This window comes from Rhinopithecus bieti, unplaced genomic scaffold, assembly GCF_001698545.2.
Source record: "Rhinopithecus bieti isolate Rb0 unplaced genomic scaffold, ASM169854v2 scaffold_10017, whole genome shotgun sequence".
Classification (NCBI taxonomy): domain Eukaryota; kingdom Metazoa; phylum Chordata; class Mammalia; order Primates; family Cercopithecidae; genus Rhinopithecus; species Rhinopithecus bieti.
The window spans coordinates 318,517-342,690 of NW_016806314.1; the positions used below are offsets into that span (position 1 = coordinate 318,517).

At 41.0% G+C, this 24,174-nt stretch overlaps 1 protein-coding gene across 4 annotated transcripts in view; it reads left to right on the forward strand.

Moving 5' to 3' along the window:
• The window catches only part of NRDC (nardilysin convertase), a 96,891-nt gene extending 73,488 nt beyond the window's left edge, over positions 1-23,403 (forward strand). For 3 of the 4 annotated variants that reach the window (XM_017875414.1, XM_017875415.1, XM_017875418.1), the window contains 17 exons: positions 1,285-1,389; positions 2,993-3,116; positions 4,001-4,087; positions 6,497-6,616; positions 7,850-7,901; positions 8,837-8,987; positions 12,026-12,153; positions 14,330-14,492; positions 17,892-17,923; positions 18,133-18,271; positions 20,265-20,312; positions 20,576-20,628; positions 20,994-21,077; positions 21,632-21,722; positions 21,972-22,088; positions 22,944-23,033; positions 23,166-23,403. In XM_017875414.1, coding sequence (XP_017730903.1) covers positions 1,285-1,389; positions 2,993-3,116; positions 4,001-4,087; positions 6,497-6,616; positions 7,850-7,901; positions 8,837-8,987; positions 12,026-12,153; positions 14,330-14,492; positions 17,892-17,923; positions 18,133-18,271; positions 20,265-20,312; positions 20,576-20,628; positions 20,994-21,077; positions 21,632-21,722; positions 21,972-22,088; positions 22,944-23,033; positions 23,166-23,363 — 1,782 coding nt within the window. In that variant the 3' untranslated portion in view covers positions 23,364-23,403. The remainder of the gene's footprint in view (positions 1-1,284; positions 1,390-2,992; positions 3,117-4,000; positions 4,088-6,496; positions 6,617-7,849; positions 7,902-8,836; positions 8,988-12,025; positions 12,154-14,329; positions 14,493-17,891; positions 17,924-18,132; positions 18,272-20,264; positions 20,313-20,575; positions 20,629-20,993; positions 21,078-21,631; positions 21,723-21,971; positions 22,089-22,943; positions 23,034-23,165) is intronic. The other variant, XM_017875417.1, reaches the window with a different exon arrangement.
• Positions 23,404-24,174: the final 771 nt, after the last annotated feature.

Consider the following 24,174-nt stretch of genomic DNA (forward strand, 5'->3'; position numbering starts at 1 on the left):
CTCTCGGCCTCCCAAAGTGCTGGGATTACAGGCTTGAGCCACCGCGCCCGGCCATTCTTTCAGTTTTAAATTGCAATAATGTTTTTATGAATATACTTTTTTATCTCAAGACTTTTATCTGACACTCACATTTTAATTATTTTGAAATTTAAATTAGAGACAGGGTCTTGCTATGTTGCCCAGGCTTGCCTCGAACCGGGCTTAAGCTGTCCTCCCGCACTGGCCTCCCAAAATGCTAGGGTCACAGGCATGAGCCACCTTGCCTGGCTAACACATTTTTTTTTTTTTTTTGAGACAGTCTCGCTCTGTCATCCAGGCAGGAGTGTGAGTGTGGTGGCACAATCTTGGCTCACTGCAACCTCCACTTCCTGGGTTCAAGGGATTCTCCTGCCTCAGCCTCCCGAATAGCTGGGACTATAGGCATGAGCCACTGTGCCTGGCCCAACACACCTTGATTTCTACATTTGCCTTCCAGGGGATATTTGTCACTGTCTGGAGACATTTTGGTTGTCACAACTCAGGGTGGGGTGTGGGGTGCTCCTGGGATCCAGTGAAGCCAGGGATGCTGCTAAATGTCCTGCATTGATTTGATTCATGCTTTTTACAAGTAGTTTTTAGATGATAGTGCTGTAGTGATAGGTCACCTGCCTTTATTGCTCACATAGTCATGTGGGGCACTTAACTGGTAAACAGACATTCGTAGTTCAGTGTGGTAATTGCTATCATTAAGAGGCTGTGATAATGACTAGAACCTAATGGGTTATAGGGCTCAGAATGATGCATGAGGGGTATGAGTTTAAGCTCCCTAAGGGAGTAGCTATGGCTATATTTTCTTAGAATTTTTTTTTTTTTTTGGAGATAGGGTCTCGCTCTGTTACCCACACTGGAGTACAGTGGCACGATCTCGGTTCGCTGCAGCCTCAACCTCCTGGGCTCAAGCAACCCTCCCACCTCAGCTCCCAAAGGAGCTGGCGCTACAGGTGCACACCGCCACACCCAGCTTATTTTTGCCTTTTTTGTAGAGACAGGGTTTTGCCATGTTGCCCAGGCTGGTCTCAAGTAATCCAACCACCTCTGCCTCCCAAATGCTAGGATTACAGGCGTGAGCCACTGTGTCCAGCCTACTGAGCATCAGATTCTTAAGCTGCAATTATATCTCGTTATATGTGTTCAGAAGCTTTTGGTTTCATTGTTAATAAGAAAGGGAGAAAGTATTTGTATCTTGTGGTAAATCAAATATAATAATGGAGAAGTACTAGTGTGAAATAATTTACTTCTTTACAGACAGATCCAGTTGAGTATGTGGAAAACATGTGTGAGAACATGCAGCTGTACCCACTGCAGGACATTCTCACTGGAGATCAGCTTCTTTTTGAATATAAGCCAGAAGTAAGTAGGTTTATATGTCTAAAACTTACTTTTAGGGGAAGAGGAGGGTGAGAAAGTACGCAGATGTATTTAAGAACCATGGGAACGAAGAAAACTTAGTTATATTTAGTCAGGATTTGTGTTTGTTTAAACAGAAGTATCAATAGTTTTGTGAATAATTTCTCATGTTTCTTTTACATAATTAAGTTTTAATATAAGAGGAGAAAATCAAAATCAGTACTTGTTAGGTACTATTTTAATAATTTTCAAATGTTGAAACATCTACTGAAATTAGTTGAAGTGATTCCTAAGAAGTATGTGGTTTCCCTGTAAAAAGTACTTAGTTGTTTAGCTTACCTTTTAATTCAGTTGCAGAGTTGGGACAGTTAAATTTTTAATCATTTTGAAAATATTTATAAGAAAACTTAAAGGTTCCCTGAATTAGAAACATATGACTCAGGGATAATGTTACATGCCAATGAATTGTTGGTCAGGGTCATTCCTTCACTAGTGGAGAATAAGTCATTTTGTTTCATACAGGATAGCAGGCGTCAACCAGAGGTGACTTTTGCCTTCCAGGGGATATTTGTCACTGTCTGGAGACATTTTGGTTGTCACAACTCAGGGCGAGGCGTGGGGTGCTCCTGGGATCCAGTGGGTAGAAGCCAGGGATGCTACTAAATGTCCTATAATGCAGAAGTCAGGATCCTACAATAGTTATCTGACCCAAGATGTTAGTAGTGCTGAGACTGAGAAATTATAACATAGGACATTCCTTGAGAAATTTTAGCATAGACATTCCTAAACTATTAATTTTAAAGAGGACAGGGAAAGGTAAAGGAGGAGGGAACAACCACACATTCTTGCCATGTCACTAGGATGGTTGTGCCCGGTACGGGCTGGTTGTTTTTTTTTTCTGAACCACCATTTGTTGTTTTATGCTTCAATAAATGGTGTTTAAGTAGTAGTTAGGGTTCCAAACCAAGCCACAAAATTCTGTTTAGTCCTTATTGTAGCTGGAGGATTATTGAAGGAGGCCCTACCTTGGCAGTGTTTTACTGATTCCTGGATATGAAGTGATGTAAAAGATAGCTGTTAGGAGCATAGTCCTTGGTAGCATGTACAAATTGAGTTAGAACTCCACTTTTGCCACTTCTAGCTGTGTATTATTCTGTACAAGTTACATAATCTTTAACCGAGCAAATTACTTAACCATCACCCTCTGAAGCTGACTGTTATTTTGTGTAAATCAGCCTGTCTTAGGATTGTTTTTAGGAATAAATGAAATAATGTGTGTTAAATACTTCCTCGCTCACAGTGGAAGCTTAGTAGTAAAGGATAGCTGTTTTTACTGCTAATGCTGATAATATATAGGATTTAAGATAAACACTGTTTAAAGCATTATCAAGAACATACTTGATATTTGCCAACTATACCTCAATAAAGTAGGAAAAAAGGTTCTGAAACACTGATGAGACTTTGTAAATGAGGGTGTTCATGAACTGTAGGTATTTTTATGAGCATAGATCTTGGAGGTACCTAACAATGTGATTTTTGCCTTTTTAACAGACATGTATTAGGTTGAAATTGTGTATATCTCTTTCCCCTCTTCCCACTTCACTAGGTCATTGCTGAAGCCTTAAATCAGCTAGTTCCTCAAAAAGCAAATCTTGTTTTACTGTCTGGTGCTAATGAGGGAAAATGTGACCTCAAGGAGAAATGGTTTGGAACTCAGTATAGTATAGAAGGTAAAATATTTTAACAGTTGTCTTACATTTAGGTATATTTAACTTACCTGGAAATGTTTAATAATTTCATGGTTCTACAGGGGGAAGAAAGTATAATTTTTTTAAAAGTTCACTTTGAAATGACAATTACTTATACTACTGCACAGGAAGTTATTTTCTGCTATGTTTATGTTTACTAACTAGTGAAAAAATTCTGTTATCTTGGTATTTTAGGGGCAGAGTTTTGACTTAGTTTTGAAAATGCTTCTCAAATGTCAGTGCGCATTTTTGTCACCTGGAGATATTACTAAAATACAGATTATGATTCAGAGGGTTTGGGTAGGGCCTGAGATTCTGTATTTCTCTTTTTCTTTCTTCTTTTTCTTTTCTTTTCTTTTTTTTTGAGACGGAGTTTTGCTCTTGTCCAGGCTGGAGTGCAATGGCACGATCTTGGCTCACTGCAACTTCTTCTGCCTCCTGGGTTCAAGCAGTTCTCCTGCCCCTGTCTCCTGAGTAGCTGGGATTACAGGCATACGCCTGGCTCATTTTGTATTTTTGTATTTTTAGTAGAAACCTTTCTGGGGTTTCACCATGTTGGTCAGTCTGGTCTCGAACTCCTGACCTTAGGTGATCCACCCACCTCAGCCTCCCAAAGTGTTGAGATTACAATTGTGAGCCACCGTGCTCTGCCAGATTCTGCATTTCTGACAATCTCCCAGGTGATGCCAGTGCTGCTGGGACCACACTTTTGAGTAGCACGATTCTAGAATGCCTGGATATGTGTCAGTCACAGTTTTCCTGAGAAAGGAGAATTGATTTGTAGGCCAGCTGATAACTAGTTTATTATTAAGAGAATGTTGAACATTGCATTGTTTATTGGGTCAGTTTATTTTTCTCCTTTACAGATATTGAAAACTCTTGGGCTGAACTGTGGAGTAGTAATTTCGAATTAAATCCAGATCTTCATCTTCCAGCTGAAAACAAGTACATAGGTCAGCAAAATAGCAATTTTTATACATAATCCATCCATGTGCTAATAGGCACCTGTATAGCACATTATATTTTACAGCATATCATAGGAATTTATATTTGAGATTCCCAGTAACATTCTGAGGTTGGCATTACTATTTTCTTACTTTTCCAAATGAGAAAACTGGGGGTCAGAAAAGCAAAGTGACTGGTACAAGACTGTTCAGTTGGTGAATGAGAAACCAGGACTTAAACACAGATCTTGGGACTCTGAAGTTTATGCTTTATCCTGTATAGCGTAGCTGATTCTTCCATACCAGTCTCCTTAGGGATTGCCATTATCTTTCCAGATTGTTCTATTGCTTTTCAAACTGCAGGTGGCAGCCCATTAGAAGGTTGTGAAGTCAATGCAATAGATTGTAAGATCAATGTAATGAGCCATGAAAGCATTAAAAAATCAGTTAGAATAGAAAATAGCAAAATGTTTCATTGCATGTAGAAAGAATGTTATTTTAAGAACTTTTGTTTCAGATGTCTGCCTATCTGTCTACTAGCTTGCAGTGGAAAACATATTTCTAAGTGAGTTGCAGAAAAAAATAATTGAAAGCTACTAATCCTAGGTCCAAGGTTTTAGAGTTGCTTATAACTGTAATTTACTTAGAACACTGTATTTCCCAGCCATTCATTACATGTCTAAGTATATACCCAAAATAGTTGAAAACAGGTACTCAAACAAATACATGGACCTTCATGTTCACACAGCACTGTTCACAATACTCAAAAGAGGGAACAGCCCAAATGTCCCATCAGTGGCTGAATGTATAAACAAATTGTGATGTATACATACTTTAAAATATTACTCATAAAAAATATAGTACTGATATATGCTATAATGGGGAAGAACCTTGCAAACATCAAACTAGACACAAAAGGTCACAGATAAGTCCATTTATACGAAATGTTCAGAATAGATAAATCCGTAGAGACAGAACATAGATTGGTGATTGATAGGGGCTGAGGTGAGTGGGTAATGAGGAGCAATCCTTTAAGGCATAGGGGGTTTCCTTTTGGGGTGAGGAAAATGATTTGGAACTAGCTAGAAGTGGTAGTTGCACAACATTGTGAATGCTTCTGAATTGTTCACTTTTAAATAGCTAAGTTTATGTTATGTGAATCTGCCTTCCATTAGGAAAAAAAAAGCCTTTTAAAAAAAGTATTAGCCAAGTGCTGTGGCTCATGCCTGTAATCCCAAGCACTTTGAGAGGCCAAGGCGGGCACATCACCTGAGGTCAGGAGTTCGAGACCAGCCTGAGGAACATGGAGAAACTCCGTCTGTACTAAAAAATACAAAATTAGCTGGGCATGGTGGCGCATGCCTGTAATCCCAGGTACTTGGGAGGCTGAGGCAGGAGAATCACTTGAACCCAGGAGGCCGAGGTTGCAGTGAGCTGAGATTACACCATTGCACTCCAGCCTGGGCAACAAGAGTGAAACTCCGTCACACACACACACACACACACACACACACACACACACACACACACACACACTATTATCTATGTTAGACATTTCAGTTTCACATCTTGAACTGTAAATAATCTAAACAACCCAGTTAGCTTATTATTTTAGTTTTTTGAGTTAGGGTTTCACTCTCTTGCCCAGGTTGAAGTGCAATGGCATGATCATGGCTCACTGCAGCCTTGACCTGCTGAACTCAAGCAGTCCTCCTGTGTCGGCCTCCTGAGTAGCTGGGATTACATGTGTGCACCACAATGCCCAGCTAATTTTTAATTTGTTTCTAGAGATGTGGTCTCTCTATGTTGCCCAGGCTGGTCTCAAACTCCTGGCTTCAAGTGATCCTCCTGCTTCAGCCTTGTAAAGTGTTGGGATTACAGGCATGAGCTACCATGCCTACCAAATCCAGCTGTTTTACATAAATATAGCAAGTACTCAAATTTTAAAAATCAGCTATTTTTCATCTGTGTGTTGATGAAACTGTTGTTTTAATTAACCAAAAGGAAGAGTTTGACTTTGTTTGAGCAGAACAATTTTGTAAGTTTTCAAATGTATAGCGTAAGGTTGGTAAAAGGCATTCTCATGAATTAATGGATTGTTTCATAAATTGGTTTATGAAACTATCCTGACTAAAGGCTCCTCTCTCAGTTAAAATTGTCTTTAAGAAAGGGAATGAAGCAGAATGTGTAGCAATCAGAATCAGTTCTTGGGAAATTCCAGATCTTTAGAGTTTATTTACTTTAAGACCAACATAGTTTTCCCTTCAGTATTGGTCTACTAATTTAATGTATTTCTAGTATTTGAATTTGGCTTATTTTTGCCACACAGAAAAGTTACTTAGACTCCTGAAGCCAATAACAGTTACTGGGACTCCTGCTGCAATACTCGAGTAAATTATTATTATCTTCTTTTGTTAGCCACGGACTTTACGTTGAAGGCTTTCGATTGCCCTGAAACAGAATACCCAGTTAAAATTGTGAATACTCCACAAGGTTGCCTGTGGTATAAGAAAGACAACAAATTCAAAATCCCCAAAGGTAAAATGTTGCCTTCCTGTTACTTCCCTGCTGAATTCCAGTGTTCTCTTTAGATGCTCTGTTTGACATGTGATAATCTACTTGCTATTTTGGTCCTCCTTTGTGGAGGAGGCTAGGGCTGGGTGCCTCTATCAGCCACCTTGAAGCCCTCTCACCCTCCCTAAAAGGAGTAAAATAAGTAAAACAAATATTTCTCCACTTTGCAGCAACTTGTTTCCCCTGTGTGTATCACCTCCTTCTCTTTCCCCCTTCGATTTGAAGACCTTTTCTAGGCTCATCCACCAGATTTACACTGTGCTCCTGTGTTGTCGCAGAAATCCTTGTGGACTCCAGTGTCCAGGAAATGAACATTTAAGGCTAGAATGAAATTGTTTGTAGGTTTTTTTCTGTCAACTAAATGAAAGCAGACCCAGGTATTTGACCATCTTAAGGAATTGGTGTTATATGAACATTGTTTTTAAAAAGAGATAAGAATACACAAGGGAATTATTCAAAGACATAATAGATAGCCTAGTCCAGCATTACAAATGTGAAATCCCCACCAACTGCCTCCTTCTACCATTTTGTTTTCAGCATAAAGGAAGCATAGTATAGAGTTAAGTAGACTCTAAAGTCCTTATCTTTAATGCTGTGGCCCTAACTGTGTTGCTTCTTACTGTTCTGTTCTCAAACATGGCATAAGGAACTTATTGAAGCCACATGGAATCATAGGCTGGGTGCTCTTGTATGTCCTTTAACCCATATCCCCAACCTCAAAACACAACTGTATTGTAGCTCTGTGGGATTCTTGAGTTTATTGGGAAGTTATTTTCATTATTTGTTTTGAATAACTTACGAGTTTCTAAAACCTCCTTAAATTCAGTTTCCTTGGAAAGCCTCTGCTATAAATTTGTGTGAATGTTGGGGTTGTTCCCTTAATGTTCTTAACATCTGTGCTCTAAGAATTTTTCCTGACTGAAGCTATTAATAAATACGAGTATTTATAGGCCTCTCTGTGTATCTGCCCATGGGCATGTGTCTGGTCTTCCCATAGATTAAAGAGTGCCTTCTGGAACTCGTTATTTGGAATGGTAAATACTGATTTTTAAAGACCCTTAAGAATAAAGATGTAATGAGGATTTAAGGATTAATAGTTTATTTCAGAATTAAAAATATCTATATTGGGGAAAATAACAGATGTATAAAATATTTGAGACCCCTAACCTTTTCTGTCTATGGTCTTTTTTCTTTCAGCATATATACGTTTCCATCTAATTTCACCCTTGATACAGAAATCTGCAGCAAAGTAAGCAATTGTCTTTTTTTCTGGAAAATATATTTTTTAGTTATTGAAAAACTATTTTGTTTCATTCTACATCATTCTGTCATTTTCTCTATCCATATTTGAGCTATGTTGCTGATTTATGTATTTTTTTTCTGTGCTCCAAACAAGTTATTTGTATGATTACCAAACATTAAAATGGAACTGTGGCTGTTGCATTACCAGCGTCCATTGGTAAAACATGCTGATAGTGTAGACTAGAGCAATTAGTTCCCAATTACTGGATGGGGAAAAGTCCTTAAAGATCAGTTTGGGTGACTGTCCAGTCTATAATGAGACTGATGGATCTGTTGATTCTGTATTTGTAGAATACCAAGGAATGTGAATGTTCCTGTTCTTAGCAAATCCCTTATATATTTATGTAGATAGCTTTCATTGTGGGAGGCCAGAGAGCCTAAAATATATCTGAACATAGGAAATACTTGGGAAATGTGGGTGCATTTCTTCTTTCTTTTCCTACTTAACTGTAAAATCCAAACTTAAAATGACAAGCAGCACTAGAATTTGTTAATATTCACTCTAAAAAATGCATTCCCATACCTCATATTTTTAATCAGTCAGAATGCCTAGGCTTGGAGGGTAGACAGAGCCTTCAGGCCAGTGCTGCTGATGCCTATTCCATTTACCTCATTGTACAATATAAATATTATCATTTTGTATGTGTACATGATGTGAAAAAGATTGGGAAGCACTGCTGAAGGTAGGAATTCTATAATACACCTCTGAAACTGAATCCTGAGTAAGCTGTATTACCTTTGAACTCAGCATACAGTTTTACATTCTGGAGTAGAGAATTTATACTCTCTAAAAATGAAGCTGCTTACTCTAAATTGAAACAAATCTATTTCCTGTGTCTTTCTTACCAATTAAAGATGCCATTTGCATTTTGTACTTCTTAGTGTGGTCCTCTTTGATATCTTTGTCAATATCCTTACGCACAACCTTGCGGAACCAGCTTATGAAGCAGATGTGGCACAGCTGGAGTATAAACTGGTAGCTGGAGAACATGGTTTAATTATTCGAGTGAAAGGATTTAACCACAAACTACCTGTAAGTACAAGTACTCTGTTTTCCTTAGAGAGAGCATTAAAATACCATATTTATATAGAGGTGTGTGCATGGGATGCTGTACAGAGAAAGAAATGTTTATTAATGTGGATTATCTTGAATATTCTTGGTTGATGACAGCTATTCTGTGACTGACTATACATAAGAACAACATATGTTTTATTAATTACTGGCAGTGCATGGGATTATAGCCCATGCTTCAGGATTGATTTCACTTGCCTTTGCTGTCAGTTTCTCCACAACCAACACTGGCATTTAGGATTGGTTCTAGCTAAATTTTTTACCATACAGGAATAACCTTTTTTTTTTTTTTTTGAGACAGATACTCACTCTATCACCCAGACTGGAGTGCAGTGGTGTGATCTTGGCTCACTGCAACCTCCACCTCCCGGGTTCAATCAGTTCTCATGCCTCAGCTTCCTGAGTAGCTGGGACTACAGGCACGTGCCACCACACCCAGCTAGTTTTTATATTTTTAGTAGAGATGGGGTTTCTCCATGTTGGCCAGGCTGGTCTCGAACTCCTGACCTCAAATGATCTGCCTGCCTCAGCGTCTGAAAGTGCTGGGATTATAGGCATGAGCCTCCATGCCGGCTGTGGAATAACAAATTTGACTGGTGTTTTGCCTGAAATAGAGTAGAACTCAAATGCTTGTGCCCTTACTTCCTCATCTTATGCTCCTTCTCGTTGTTTCAAGTATGTGTGTCTTGTTTCCCTTCTAAGTTGATGAACCATTTTGAAACAGGGTCTGTATCATGTCAGTTATTAATCTCTTAGTGAGGAATATGTTCCAGTATTGCTTCATCAAAAACTTCTTAAGAGGAGGGGAAAATAATGGGTTGTTAGCTAAGAGAGTTAGATTACTGAATACCAGGTAAAGTAATATAATATGCTCAATAATAAATTTTATGTCTAGGTTTCTTGGGTAGAATATACATTATATTAAGATTTAGGGAAATAGGTTTATACAAGAAAATTTTTAGAGGAAAGGACCTGCCAGAAAGGCCCGTGCTGGGCGGTAACAGCCTTCATCTTGCAAAACCCAAGAGAAGAGCATAGCTCTCACCTTTTTATGTCTTTTCCCCTCTCCACCTCCCCATGGAGCAAAGATTGGTCTCAGAAGGAGGCGCCATGGAATATTTTACTTTGTCAACCTTCTAAGTCCTAAGTATAATGTAGCTTAAGTTTCAAGCAGATTAAAGCCTAATTCAGTGGTTGTCATTTGGAAAATATGTTTTAGAATTACCTGGAGAGCTTATTAAAAATACAAACCATGGAAAAGTATTTGATGTTCTTGAATTTGTGAGGCTTACTTAGCCTTGATATTAAAACCTAATATAGAACATATATGTATGTATGTATGTATAGAAAACTAAATACCAATTTTATCTGTAGAATATAGATGTAAACTTTCTAAAAATTTGAAAATTAAATCCAGTTTAGCAAAAAGAATAAGTACCAGGAATGCTAGGGTTGTGGAATATTAGGAAATTGATGATCATAAGTCACCATAACACAAGTCAAAGGAGAACCACTGTATGAATATAGTGATAAATGGTGATAAATCATTTGATAAATTTGAGTTGGCATTCCTAATACATAGGAATGGAAGGAAATTACTTAAGTATGAAAACCTCGGCCTGGTGCGGTGGCTCACGCCTGTAATCCCAGTGCTTTGGGAGGCTGAGGCGGTCGGAGGTCAGGAGATCGAGATCCTAACACAGTGAAACCCCGTCTCTACTAAAAATACAAATATTTGCCGGGCGTGGTGGCAGCGCCTGTAGTCTCAGCTACTCGGGAGGCTGAGGCAGGAGAATGGTGTGACCCTGGGAGGTGGAGCTTGTAGTGAGCCGAGATCGCGCCACTGCACTCCAGCCTGGTCAATAGAGTGAGACTCCATCTCAAAAAAAAAAAACATCAAATAACTTATCAGCAGACATTACATTAACTGATAAAATGATGAACACTGACATCAGCAACAAGCCAAGAATAATCCACAATCATCTCTATTATTCTGTTATTGTTTTAGAGGTTCTGGCTATTACAGTAAGATGAAAAAATGAAATAAAAACTTTTTTGGAAAAAATATTTTTCCTTGCAGATGATATGATTATATTCTTAGAAAACCTCATATGCCACTAAAATTAAAAAAAATAAATAGGTGTGATATGGCTGGTCAAAAGACTAGTATATCAGAATCAATGACTTTTTTCCCCCCATAGTAGCAGTAACCACTTAGAAATGGAAGCCAGGCACGGTGGGATGTGCCTGTGGTCCCAGCTCCTCCGGAGTTTGAGGCAGGAGAAATACTTGAGTTTGAGGATACTTAGCTATGATCGTGCCACTAGCCTGTGTGATATAGTGAGGTTCTGTCTCTGAAGAAAAGAAAGAAACAAATAGATGAAATCAATCTTACATTTATTTACAATATTGAGGAAAAAAAAATAAAATGGCTAAGAATAAACAGGAAAAGTATAGGACCTATCTAAGGACACACTACAAATCTTATTGAGAACACCCATGAAATGATAAAAAAAAAAAAAGGAAGAATTGTTCCAAATTTGACACTTGTTTAGGATTTTGGACCCTTAAGATTCTTTAAGGCCAGGAGGCTGAGGCAGGAGGATCACTTGAGGCCAGGAGTTTGAGGACCACCCTGGCAACATAGGAAGACCTCGTCTGTACAAAAGCAACAAAATTAGCCGGGCATGGTGGCGCCTGCCTGTAGTTCCAGCTACTCAGGAGGCTGAGGTGGGAGTATTGCTAGAGCCCAGGCAGTCGAGGATACAATGAATTACAGTCGATAGTACCACTGCACTCCAGCTGTGACTGGAGTGACATCCTGTCTCCAGGTTAACACCCAAACAAACAAAAGGTCATTAGTAATTTTCTTGTGTCCCCCTCCTACAATGCCTAGTACCATGCTGGGTACCCTGGTAAAAACCAAAGAGAAACATTTCCTTCCCTAATACATAGTGGATTTCCATGCTTCTTAAAGTGCTTCCTTCTTTTTCTTTTAGCTACTGTTTCAGCTCATTATTGACTACTTAGCTGAGTTCAATTCCACACCAGCTGTCTTTACAATGATAACTGAGCAGTTGAAGAAGACCTACTTTAACATCCTCATCAAGCCTGAGACTTTGGCCAAGTGGGTATAAATGAGATGAGCTTATATTTTGAGGACCTGAAAGTATTAGTCTTCCTAGTGGGTAGGTGTGGGGGATAAGGCTGTAGTTTCAGTGCTAATTTTCAGCCATGTTTGAATTGTGCTGTAGTTTAGGAAACCAGTCCATAATGTTAGAGTATTTCTAACCCCAGCTTATGTAGCTAGCTGTGAATGCCTACTGTACTTAGAGACTAAAAGTAAAGAAGGCTGTTTTCACCAATCATTATACCTAAATAATAGTTAAAGAAGTGCTAGTTTTGGGCTGGGCATGGTAGCTTATACCTGTAATCCCAGCACTTTGGGAGGCTGAGGTGGGAGGATCACAAGCCTCGAAGTTCAAGACTAGCCTGGGCAATATAGCAAGATTTCATCTCTACCAAAAATTGAAAAATTAGCTGGGTGTGGTGGCACATGCCTGTAGTCCCAGCTACTTGGCAGACTGAGGTGGGAGGATTGCTTGAGCCCAGGAGGTTGAGGCTGCAGTGAACCATGATCATGCCACCGCACACCAGCCTGCATGACAGAGATAGACCCTGCCTCATAAAAAAAACAAACAAAAAACCAACCAGAAGAAGTGCTGGCTTTATTGTAGCCCCGAATTATTTACTGGTGATTTTAGTATGTTGGTGATTAGTAGCTGAGTTAAACTGCTAAACATGTCACTTATCTAGCAATCTTAACTATCCAAAATTCAGCCAACGTTCCAGAAGAGAGCAGAAAGGCAGCTACACAGTCTGAATGCTAATACTTAAACCCTCTGCTCATAGGCAATGCCCTTGGGCCTTCAGTCAGCCTGTTCTCACTACTTTAGTCCAGGGCTAATTGTAGCCTGTAGGATACTTTTGTGTGAATCAGAAAAAAGTATCCCTTTGGGGTACCCTCTATTAGCAGGTAGAGCCTTTGTGGGAGGGAGAGGAAAGTCCTCTGAACAGACATACCCCTTTGTGCACGTGACTGGCTAGCCCCTACTTGACCTTATTGCCCAGGGCATCTATAAATAGTGAACAGCACAACCTTATGTAAAGATTCTGCTTTTGACACAGCTATAATGAACCCATCAGTTTCCAGAATTAGAAAGAAGGGATTAGGAGTCAGTCATGTAATAACTGATATTCTGAACCCAGAAAGTTACAAAAGCTATTAACCAGATATATGTTAGAAAGGACATGGACACAGGGAGGGGAACATCACACACTGGTGCCTGTTGGCCGGTGGGGCGCTGGAGGAGGGATAGCGTTAGGAGAAATACCTAATGTAAATGACGAGTTGATGGGTGCAGCAAAACTAACATGGCACATGTATACCTATGTAACAAACCTCACGTTGTGCACATGTACCCTAGAATTTAAAGTATAATAATAAAAATAAGGAGAGTTATCTGCAACCATTGATATGATAATGAATAGCCCTGCCAATAACTCATGAATACTGCCTTATTTATGTATAAAAATACATTAAACACAACCTTCTATTTTATTAAAATTCAACTCCTGAAATTTACTTTATAAAAGATAGAATAATAATAAACCTGTTTGTTGAATATTTTTGTGCTAGATCTAAGAACTTTTATATAAATTGATTAATTCTATCCAAAATGGTTACCTCTCATGAATTACTTCCCTTATTTTACAAATGAAGAAATTGAGTCATAGATGTTAGTAGATTTGTCAAATTCAAACAGCTTATTTGGGGTGGGGTTGTGGAGATGGGGGATGAAGCTAATCTGATTCTGGGCCAGAGCCATTTACCTATATTATATTGTCACTGCAGTAATAGATATCCCAAATGATGGCCTCTAGTGATTAATAAAATATTAGTGAGATTTCAAACCAAAATAGTAATAATTTTAAATCAGTGTACAAGTAAGTAGACTTGACTCATCTGGCAGCTTTACTTTTATGTGAAATATTTTACCCTGCAACTGAGACAGGTAAGTGCATTTTTGTACTGCTAAGTAAGTTTGTTTAAAAGTTTGTGTATGTGATTTTCAGTACTTTTTTGGTGATTCTGATACTGTTTTCCCATGTTATATTGTGATAAAAATGGTCTCTCTTTAGAAACACATCCTTTATAGAAACTTGACCAAATATTTCTTTATTCTGAAGATTCATTTCTAATAACAAAACTTTGAGTATTTTTTTTTCTGCCCTCTGTACAGAGATGTGCGGCTTTTAATCCTGGAATATGCCCGTTGGTCTATGATTGACAAGTACCAGGCTTTGATGGATGGCCTTTCCCTTGAGTCTCTCCTGAGCTTCGTCAAAGAATTCAAATCCCAGCTCTTTGTGGAGGGCCTGGTACAAGGAAATGTCACAAGCACAGTGAGTGTGAGAGGCTCTGTAGGCCAGGTCTAAATGCAGTTGTGAACTCTGGAATTGCACTAGTTCTTCCCTAAAGGGGGAAACTGTAGTTTTGGCAGGCCGGCATTATCATACTCTGTTTAGGAGGGAACCTGACCCCTCTGCTGCTGGGCAGCTTTCTTCTTAAGATGAAGACTGCTGGGCTGGGAATGGTGGCTCACGCCTGTAATTTCAGCATTTTGGGAGGCCAAGGCAGGAGCATTACTTAATGTCAGGATTTTGACACCAGTCCAGGCAACATAGTGAAGTCTCATCCCTACAAAAAATAAAAAATTAGCCAGGCATGGTGGCACATGCCTGTAGTCTCCACTACTTGGGAGGCTGAGGTGGAAGGATCATTTGAGCCCAGGAGTTTGGGGCTACAGCACGCTATGATTGCACCACGGTATTCCAGCCTGAGCAACAGAGTAAGACCCTGTCTCAAAAGAAAAGAAAGAAAGAAAGAGAGAGAGAGAAAAAAATAGATTGCTGGTAATAGACTTTGAGTGAAATGAGTTTGGCATGTCTATACTGTTAGTTACGTTTGTTGAAGATTGTGGAAACCATAAACAGTTTAGTACAGAGGCTAAAATGGGAGGAAGGAAATGGTGAGGGATATGTGTCCATACACACACACACACACACACACATACATACATACATAGCCAGAACAAGTATGTCAAGCCTATTTGTGAAGCTAAGGTGCTAGGGCTTTATTCTGTAGAAATGGAGAACCATTGAAGGATTTAAGAAGATTTGTGGTTAAGAAATATCCAGAGAGACAAGTTTTGAAGCTGTTTTAAAGTATAGATATGATTTCACTCATGTGAGTTATCTAAAGTAGTCAAACTCATAGAAGCAGAAAATACAATGGTGGTTTCCAGTGGTTGGTGGTTGGGGAGAAGAGGGAGGAGGCGAGTTATTTTATGGGTACAGAATTTTGGTTTTGCAAGATGAAAACGTTCTGAAAATCTGATCTACTGCACAACAGTGTGAATATAGTTAACATTATTGAACTGTACCCCCCCCAACACCCTTTTTTTTTTTTTTTGAGACAGAGTCTCGCTCTGTTGCCCAGGCTGGAGTCCAGTGGTGCGATCTCAGCTGACTGTAACCTCCGCCTCCCGGGTTCACGCCATTCTCCTGCCTCAGCCTCCCAAGTAGCTGGGACTGCAGGCATCTGCCACCACACCAAGCTAATTTTTTGTATTTTTAGCAGAGACAGGGTTTCACCGTGTTAGCCAGGATGGTCTCGATCTCCTGACCTTGTGATCCACCTGCCTCGGCCTCCCAAAGTGCTGGGATTACAGGCATGAGCCACCATGCCTGGCCCTGAACTGTACATTTTTAAAAATGGTTGAGATTGGCCAGGCGCGGTGTATCACACCTGTAGTCCCAGCACTTTGGGAGTCCGAGGTGGGTGGATCACGAGGTCAAGAGATTGAGACCAGCCTGGCCATCATGGTGAAACCTCGTCTCTACTAAAAATACAAAAATTAGCTGGGCTTGGTGGCACGTGCCTGTAGTTCCAGCTACTCGGGAGCCTGAGGCAGGAAAATCACTTGAACCCGGGAGGCGGAGGTTGTACTAAGCCAAGACTGCGCCACTGCACTCCAGCCTGGGCGACAGAATGAGACTCCTTGTCTAAAAAAAAAAAAAAAAATTGAGATTATAAACTTTGTGTTATTTTATCACAATAAAAAGTTGGAGTAAAGGCTCTGTGAGGTCGCCCATGCCTATAATCCCACCACTTTGAGAGGCTGAGGCAGGCGGATTGCTTGAGGCCAGGAGATCGAGACCAGCCTGGCCAACATGGTGAAAACCCATCTCTACTAAAAATGCAAAAGTTAGCCAGGTGTGGTGGTGGGCGTCTGTAATCCCAGCTTCTTGGGAGGCTGAGGCAGAAGAATCACTTGAGCCTGGAAGGCAGAGGTTGCAGTGAGCCGAGATCATGCCACTGTACTCTAGCCTGGGTGACAGAGCAAGACTCCATCTCAAAAAAAAAGTTGGAGTGAAAAATGTTGAAGCCTGATGTTAGGCCAAATAAATGAAAAAGAATTGCTTAAGGCTGGGCATGGTGGCTTATGCTTGTCATCCCAGTACTTTGGGAAGCTGAGGTGGCAGCATCGCTTGAGCTCAGTAGTTTGAGACCAGCCTGGGCAACATAGTGAGACACCACTTCCACAAAAAATAAAAAAAATTACCAGGGTGTGGCAATGCACACCTGTAATCTCAGCTACTTGGGAGGCTGAGGTGGGAGGATTGCTTGAGATCAGGAAATGGAGGCTACAGTGAGCTGAGATCATGCCACTGCACTCCAGCCTGGGCAACAAAGCAAGACCCTGTTTTGTTTTGTTTTGTTTTTTTAAAGAAGTGCTTAAGAACTAGAAGATGACGGAGATTCACTCAGTGGGGTTGAGAGAGAAGGGAGTCTAGATGCCCACATTTCTTTCTTGAAGCAGTGGGTTGGTGGAGAAGGAACAGTAATAAGAGTGGGAGCATATGAGGAGTTAGTTCTGATGCATATTGAGTTGGAAATGTCTGTGGGGCCTTGTACCTAAGGCTTTTTCCTCAGTCAGATGCTTGTTCAAGATTCTCTCCCTAAACTGTTTGGCTATTAACCATCCTCCTCCATGGCTTCCCAGTTTCTCAGGGCTGGCCCTTTGATTGGAATATATAAATGGTCACTCTTGAAATTGTGGCTGCTATCCTCCCCTTGCTATCTTTATTCTTCAACCCCAAAACCAGCCTTAGTTTCTGTCTTGGCCACCAAAAGAATTTTAAGTCTCAGTCCACAAAGGAAAGAGAAGAAATAGCTGCCTGTTTTTCCGAGCACCATTGGAGTACCAGGCAAGGGCTTTTGGCACAGAGTCCTTAGTACCATGAATTTCCCCCAGTGGAAATCACTTTAGAGAAGAGCTCATCCCTCCACTTATTCCTTATTTTATAGATAAGAAAACAGACTTCTTAAGAGGGGAAGAAGATATATTCACTCAGTATTAAATGTTACTTTCTTTGCTTTATCCAGGTTCTATGTCAGTGGGCCCAGGATTCTGAAACATAGTCCATGTTGTCATAAAGGCCACAGCCTAGTTGGGAAACTAACACTAAACAATTAAGTTTGATCCAGTTGGGAATCTGTATATGGGTGAACAGATTGCCAAGAGAGCCAGAACAGTTAAGAGCCACTTAGTGTTCCACAAACACAATAAATCTTGAATCAGTCAATGAATAACTTGTCCAGCATTTAGGTCACCAACTATACCTGCTTTCCGAAAGCTGTGCAGGGCTCCCCAAGCAACTGGAACATTGATATTAGTTGATTCTGGGTGAAATGAATGTCTAGAGAGCTTAATGTAGTTACTCTCTTTTGCATCTTAGGAATCTATGGATTTCCTGAAATATGTTGTTGAGTAAGTATTTGAATTTTCTCTTTGGGGTTATGTGTTCTTACCAGCGAGAGGGCATGGAGCCACAACTCAGTTAATTGTTACTAAACACCCAACTGAAACACTACTTGTAGTAGATTTTTTGAGGCTGGTGTACAAAGCAATTGAAAAGTTAGAAGGCCTAGATTCTTAGTTTTTGGGTGCCTCAGTGACCCGTACTGATTCTCTTGCAGCAAACTAAACTTCAAGCCTCTGAAGCAGGAGATGCCTGTGCAGTTCCAGGTGGTAGAGCTTCCCAGTGGCCACCATCTATGCAAAGTGAAAGCTCTGAACAAGGGTGATGCCAACTCTGAAGTCACTGTGTACTACCAGGTCAGTTGGGGGTACTAAAGACTGGTGGAAGGTCCAGTACCTGGGGATAAGTGACCCAGTGACCTTCAAGGCCCTTTATAGTGACTTCTGTAGTTTTATGCTTGGGACCATTTGTCCTCTTGAAGCAACTACATTTTAAAATTGATTCTGTTGGTAAAATGGATCCTTTTTCAATCACAGTGAGGGATTGCTTAATTCATCACCTAAGTACTAATCTAGAGGACCAGAAACCGAGGTGTGGATGAAAATCCCTACATGTGCCCCTGGTAGAACTCCAAGGAGCAGAAGGACATTTGTTAAGGGGCAGTTTTGAAAAGGAGACAGAAGTAAACATAGCCAAACAATTAAGACACAGCAAACAGAATGACCTACTGGAGTCATAAATGTTTAAAGCACCTGAGAGGAAGGATTTATCACCGCTGTTTTAGGGTGACAACTCCATGATCTAGAGGCCATACCAGCCGGGTCTCAAATGTATTCCTTTTGTCTTCAGATTCTGTGTTCTTTCCACACCATTCTATTGGGGTGGGTGGTGCTTAACGTAAGGAAGCACTTCGCAATAATCACAGTTAGGCTATAGTCTGCTTTAACCTTGGTCCCACTCGCTTCTAGAACTATAGGGATCTTCCTTAAACCTTGCCTGTCTAGTCTGATTACTGACTTCCCAAATTCTGGAGCTCCTGTAGCTGCTGCTGTTACCTTGGGTTCCCTACGTCGGGAATGCACTTCTTTGTCAGGTCTTGAAGATCCCTGACTGGGCTTTGGGTGGAATGGCCTGATTATCATTTCTTTGTCTTGTGTCTCTGGCCCTGGGCCTCAGCCTTATTCTGACATTATCCTGGTCTGGTTGTCAGGAGCAAATTCACTTGCCCGATGTCACGGTCATCTCGTTAGTGAAGTTGTGTCTTGTCCTAGTCTTCTTAATGAGTAGTTTGATTTAGGAGCAACAGCAATTTTGGAGCTAGGTTGGTAACATTTTTGTCCTTCCGTAGAGGTCTCGCTTCTCTCTGGAGCCTCTGTGGCTGTAGCATTCCAACCTGCAGCCTTTTCTAGGTTATGACTACCAGGTCCCAAACTCCACAAATGGTATGGCCTAGCCTTTCTTAACCTAGTCTAGATTTTCAGTGCCTCTGACTGCTTACAACCCCAGGACAGGAGTACTCATTTTCGGCACGATTTCACATTGTAAGACTATGTTTATAGAAATGCTTTCCATCAGTCACCTCTTAGCACTAGCTTCTAATACAAACTGTTTGCTTTTGGAAACCATATCCTTTCTCAGAGAGCATTGGTTTTATTGTGGTCTGTTTAGAGGGAAACAGAAAATCTCAATGCTGACTAATCAGGTCTTGCAAGGGCACATAGGCATTAGCTTCTTCCTCTGATGAGTCGGAAGCAAATGAGTCTGTGTGAGAGGAACCCGCAAGATCCTGACTCTGGGATGCACTAGCAACACCCTTGTTTATTGGCCTCCTGTTCTTTCATTCTGAATGCATTATTTTGCCAGTCTTGGGCAGCTAGCATGTGGTCCCAAAGCGTGGCTTCTTCCTCTGAAATATTTTTCTTATCAACTGATTTTGGTCCGTGTGTGGGGCACTATTCATTTTCTCTCCTCCTGAGGAATAGATCCAGATACATTTCAGGATCCCCAAACATTTCCTGCTGTCTTCTTTAGGGCTTTGAGTTGCAAGTACTTAGTTTTAGAGTGTCCTCTGACAGGATCCGGCAGGTCAGGGATTATTAATCTCACTTTTGTTTGCACCTGCAATTCTATGCTAGTGCCAGGAGTACAAATGGTCAAGCTTGACTCCTGTCCTCATAGACCTTCAGTCTGGTGGGAAGGTAGATATGTAAACAACATCAAAGTATGATTAACTCCCTTGGGGGAGAGCATTGGTGGTGATACCTAAGTGGTTGCCTAGAATAGCTGGATTATTTAAAAGCCCTATAAACCATTGGATATTCAGTTGACCTGACAACCGTTTCTTCTCAGTCAGGTACCAGGAGTCTGAGAGAATACACTCTCATGGAGCTGCTTGTGGTAAGTGCATAGAGACACTGAGGTTTTCAGCAGCCCCCGGCCCACTATGAGGCCTGGCCTTTTCTGCCTGGGATAGGGACAGGGGGAGGTCAGAGACCTGTGATTTGAAGGTGAGATGGTCGTCTACTGTTCTCACCCAGTATAAGCATGGACAGGCACTAAGGGAGGCTGGACTTGGGAGGTATGTGAAACACTCTGGGGAGAGAAATGGAGGTTTCTCTGCTGGGAGGAGTTGAGCTGATGGGCAGTATGTTGAATTACAGATGCACATGGAAGAACCTTGTTTTGACTTCCTTCGAACCAAGCAGACCCTTGGGTAAGTCTGCTACAAGGCCACCGAGCTCAAGTAAGGGCCTAGAGCTAATTGCAGGCTGAAGTTCATCAAATACCCTTACTGAGCAGCCTGTTAGAGCTTCCTTCCATCTCACAGGGTGATACTTACTCATCCAAACTTTTGGAATTTGTACCTTGGACTATAATCAGGTTTTCCATGGGTCAAGTTTCAAGATAAGAAAAAAGGCTAGTGTGTGGTCCCCAATTCAGGAGAGGTATAGAGACCTTAACATTTTTGGGTCGTTCCAGTAAGGATGGGCGGAAACTTTTCCCACTCCTATCTAGTGCCTCCAAGGCTAAGGCCCAGATGATCACCTGAGCTCATCTGACTTTTCTCTCTGGCTGTAGGTACCATGTCTACCCTACCTGTAGGAACACATCCGGGATTCTAGGATTTTCTGTCACTGTGGGGACTCAGGCAACCAAATACAAGTAAGTGAGTAAATAGAGGAGTGTAACCTCCTATTATGGGCATGGAGAGTAGGGGCTACATGTGCTTCCTTCAACCTTAGGCACCCCTGACCAAGTAGGTTTGCTCTGTTTAGTCAGTGGAAGCTGGGAAGATGGGGGTTGTTATAGCTGACCTGTTCCAGGACTGATCAGTAGTTCCAGTGGCCCTACAAGATTTGATTCAAGTCCTGTGGTCATTGTGTGGGGCTTGCCAGTGTTTCTTCTCTTCAGGCAGACCTGAGGACAAGAAGGGAAAGGATGCCTGATCTGACAGGCATGCTGTTAGTTTTCAGATTTGGAATGGTCAAACATGGTTGTGATTGCTTCATTATGAGGATACCTGGAAACTGGGCTGGAGGTGGGTTGAGGGGGAGGGTCCTGTTCTCTTTTCTTTCCTCAGCTTCAGGTGGAATACTGAGGCCTGGGAAAACACTTTAGCCTTTTTTCCTGGAAATGTGTCTTAGTCTTCATTCCTTCTTTTACCTTCTGCCTGAGATCAGGTTTTTGATGACTTAATTGAAGATGTTTTGTTTCAGTTCTGAAGTTGTTGATAAGAAGATAGAAGAGTTTCTTTCTAGCTTCGAGGAGAAGATCGAGAATCTCACTGAAGAGGCATTCAACACCCAGGTGACTGTGCCAGCCTCGTCTTTTGGCCTTTGGCCCACACAGGTTCCCAGATACAAGTCTTAACAGGGCTTTGCTGGCCAGTTTTTGAGCTTTGCAGCTCCATCTTCCTCTTACCGTAGTGTCCCCCTAGCTTCATCTGTCCGTCTCATACTGGCATGTCCATCGCAAGCCAGGCTGGACAGGGCCCGGTGTGTTCTGGGGGAAGTGGTATGTTGCCCCCCCGAGCATCTTTCTTTTTCATGGGAACAGGTTACGGCTCTCATCAAGCTGAAGGAGTGTGAGGATACCCACCTTGGGGAGGAGGTGGATAGGAACTGGAATGAAGTGGTGACACAGCAGTACCTCTTTGACCGCCTTGCCCACGAGGTAACATGGTTTTCAGAGTAAGACAGCTCAGACAAACTGGTGAAGGTTCCTGATTCTACAGCAATCACAGGTTCATGCACACCAGCATTGTGTGGAAGAGAAACTCGAAACACTAGTCCTGGCCTGATTACTCGCTCACTTCTTGAGTTTTCAGACTGGCCTCTCTAGCACCTTAGTTGGCCACGTGAGCTGGGTGCTAATCCTTACCACACTACCACCAATTTCAATCAGAGCAGCTCTATTTTTATGCTATATATTGAGGTTTACAAGATTTTGTGGAGAAAAATAATTTTGCCATTTAAAGAAAACTGAGGACTCTTTATGGTGTTCATTATTCCAGGTGCTTGTCTTTTGACTTCTATTCCAAAGTAGTAAAACCTATGAAAAACAGATCTGGATCCTGTACTCCAGTATGACTTTGGTTAATATGTAGCCCCTATATGGTGAATTACCATAGGACATCATTGCTCTGTGATGGAAAGAGGCTTCATCTTAACGCACTCTAGTTTTCTTAATAGAAGCAAGGTAGATTTCCTCAAGCCATGGTATGCAGCTACCATGTAATTGGGAGGTGACACTAAGGAGATGTGGGTGTTGGGCTCAGTGTCTGATATTTAGCTGTAATTAGAGCATCTGCGAACCTCTCTTGCCATTGTAGATGATTGGTATAAAATGTGAAGGTATGCGAGAGCTTCATCATTGTTTTGGTCTGGAAGGTTAGGGGTAACCTGAGAATAGGAAGAAAAAAATGAGGTCTTCACATGCTAAGCAGGTCCAGGGACATCTGCCTGGGGGTTAGGTTTAAGAGCTATCTTTCTTCTTAGATTTCTTTCCTATCTTCCCTTCCCTTGTCAGATTGAAGCACTGAAGTCATTCTCAAAATCAGACCTGGTCAACTGGTTCAAGGCTCATAGAGGGCCAGGAAGTAAAATGCTCAGCGTTCATGTGAGTATGGTTAACTCCATCCATTCTAGGGTTGTCATTTACTGAGTTTGGGTGGTTTGGGTGGTTATCAGAAATCTTAAACCCCTAAATTTGGTCAGCAGAGTTTTCACTTTTGTCTTTGACCTCTTTCAGGTTGTTGGATATGGGAAGTATGAACTGGAAGAGGATGGTACCCCTTCTGGTGAGGATTCAAATTCTTCTTGTGAAGTGATGCAGCTAACCTACCTGCCAACCTCTCCTCTGCTGGCAGATTGTATCATCCCCATTACTGATATCAGGGCTTTCACATCAACACTCAACCTTCTCCCCTACCATAAAATAGTCAAATAAACTGCAGTCGCGTTGGCCTGAAGCAATGTGTATTTTAAAATGTGTTTGTATTTTATGGAGTTACACTGCTGCCTTAGGGCTTCCAATGAAGTTTTGCACTGGCATCATAGCATTTGATTTACTTTTTATCCTTTCTTTGTTGAGACTAATAAATCCAGGGTTACTGTAGGAGCTGGCAAAGGAAGATTAGCAGAGTGGGCCAAGTGAGACCAGAAAGCTTGCAGCAGCACTTTGAGAAGCCCTCTCAGACTGAGAATCCACTTCTTGAAAGGCCTTATGTAACCAGTATATTGAATAACTAAATGCTAGGTATAAGTGTTAGTACCTAAATGCTAGGTACTAATTCCTGTGTGTTTTTTTTTTTTTTTTTTTTTTTTTTTTAAAAAAAGATAGTTCTGTATTTCCCTTCACAATGAGCCATTTGCTGCTGTGGCATTCATTTTATCATATCTATGTTGGTTCACTGTGGGGTGGGGATCTATAAATACATACTCTTCCCAAACCCTCTAAAGCAATAAAACATTTTTGGATAAAATGTTGGCAGGCAGCCCTACATGTGCAATATGAGTTAAATTAAGATTCTGGGGAATCGCCTGGCAGGGCTAAAGACAGAACATAGAGTCTGAGAGGAAAAGAATGGATCCTCCATTTTTCAAGTATCTTTCTGAAACGCTAGCTCTTGTATTCAAGGTTGCTGAATAATTGGCTTCCAAGTTTAACCATAAAAGATAATAAAAAATGCACATTTTAAAAAAGGTTGGAAAATTACTTTATGAAGCCTTAAGAAGCACTAAGAATAATTAAACTGTAA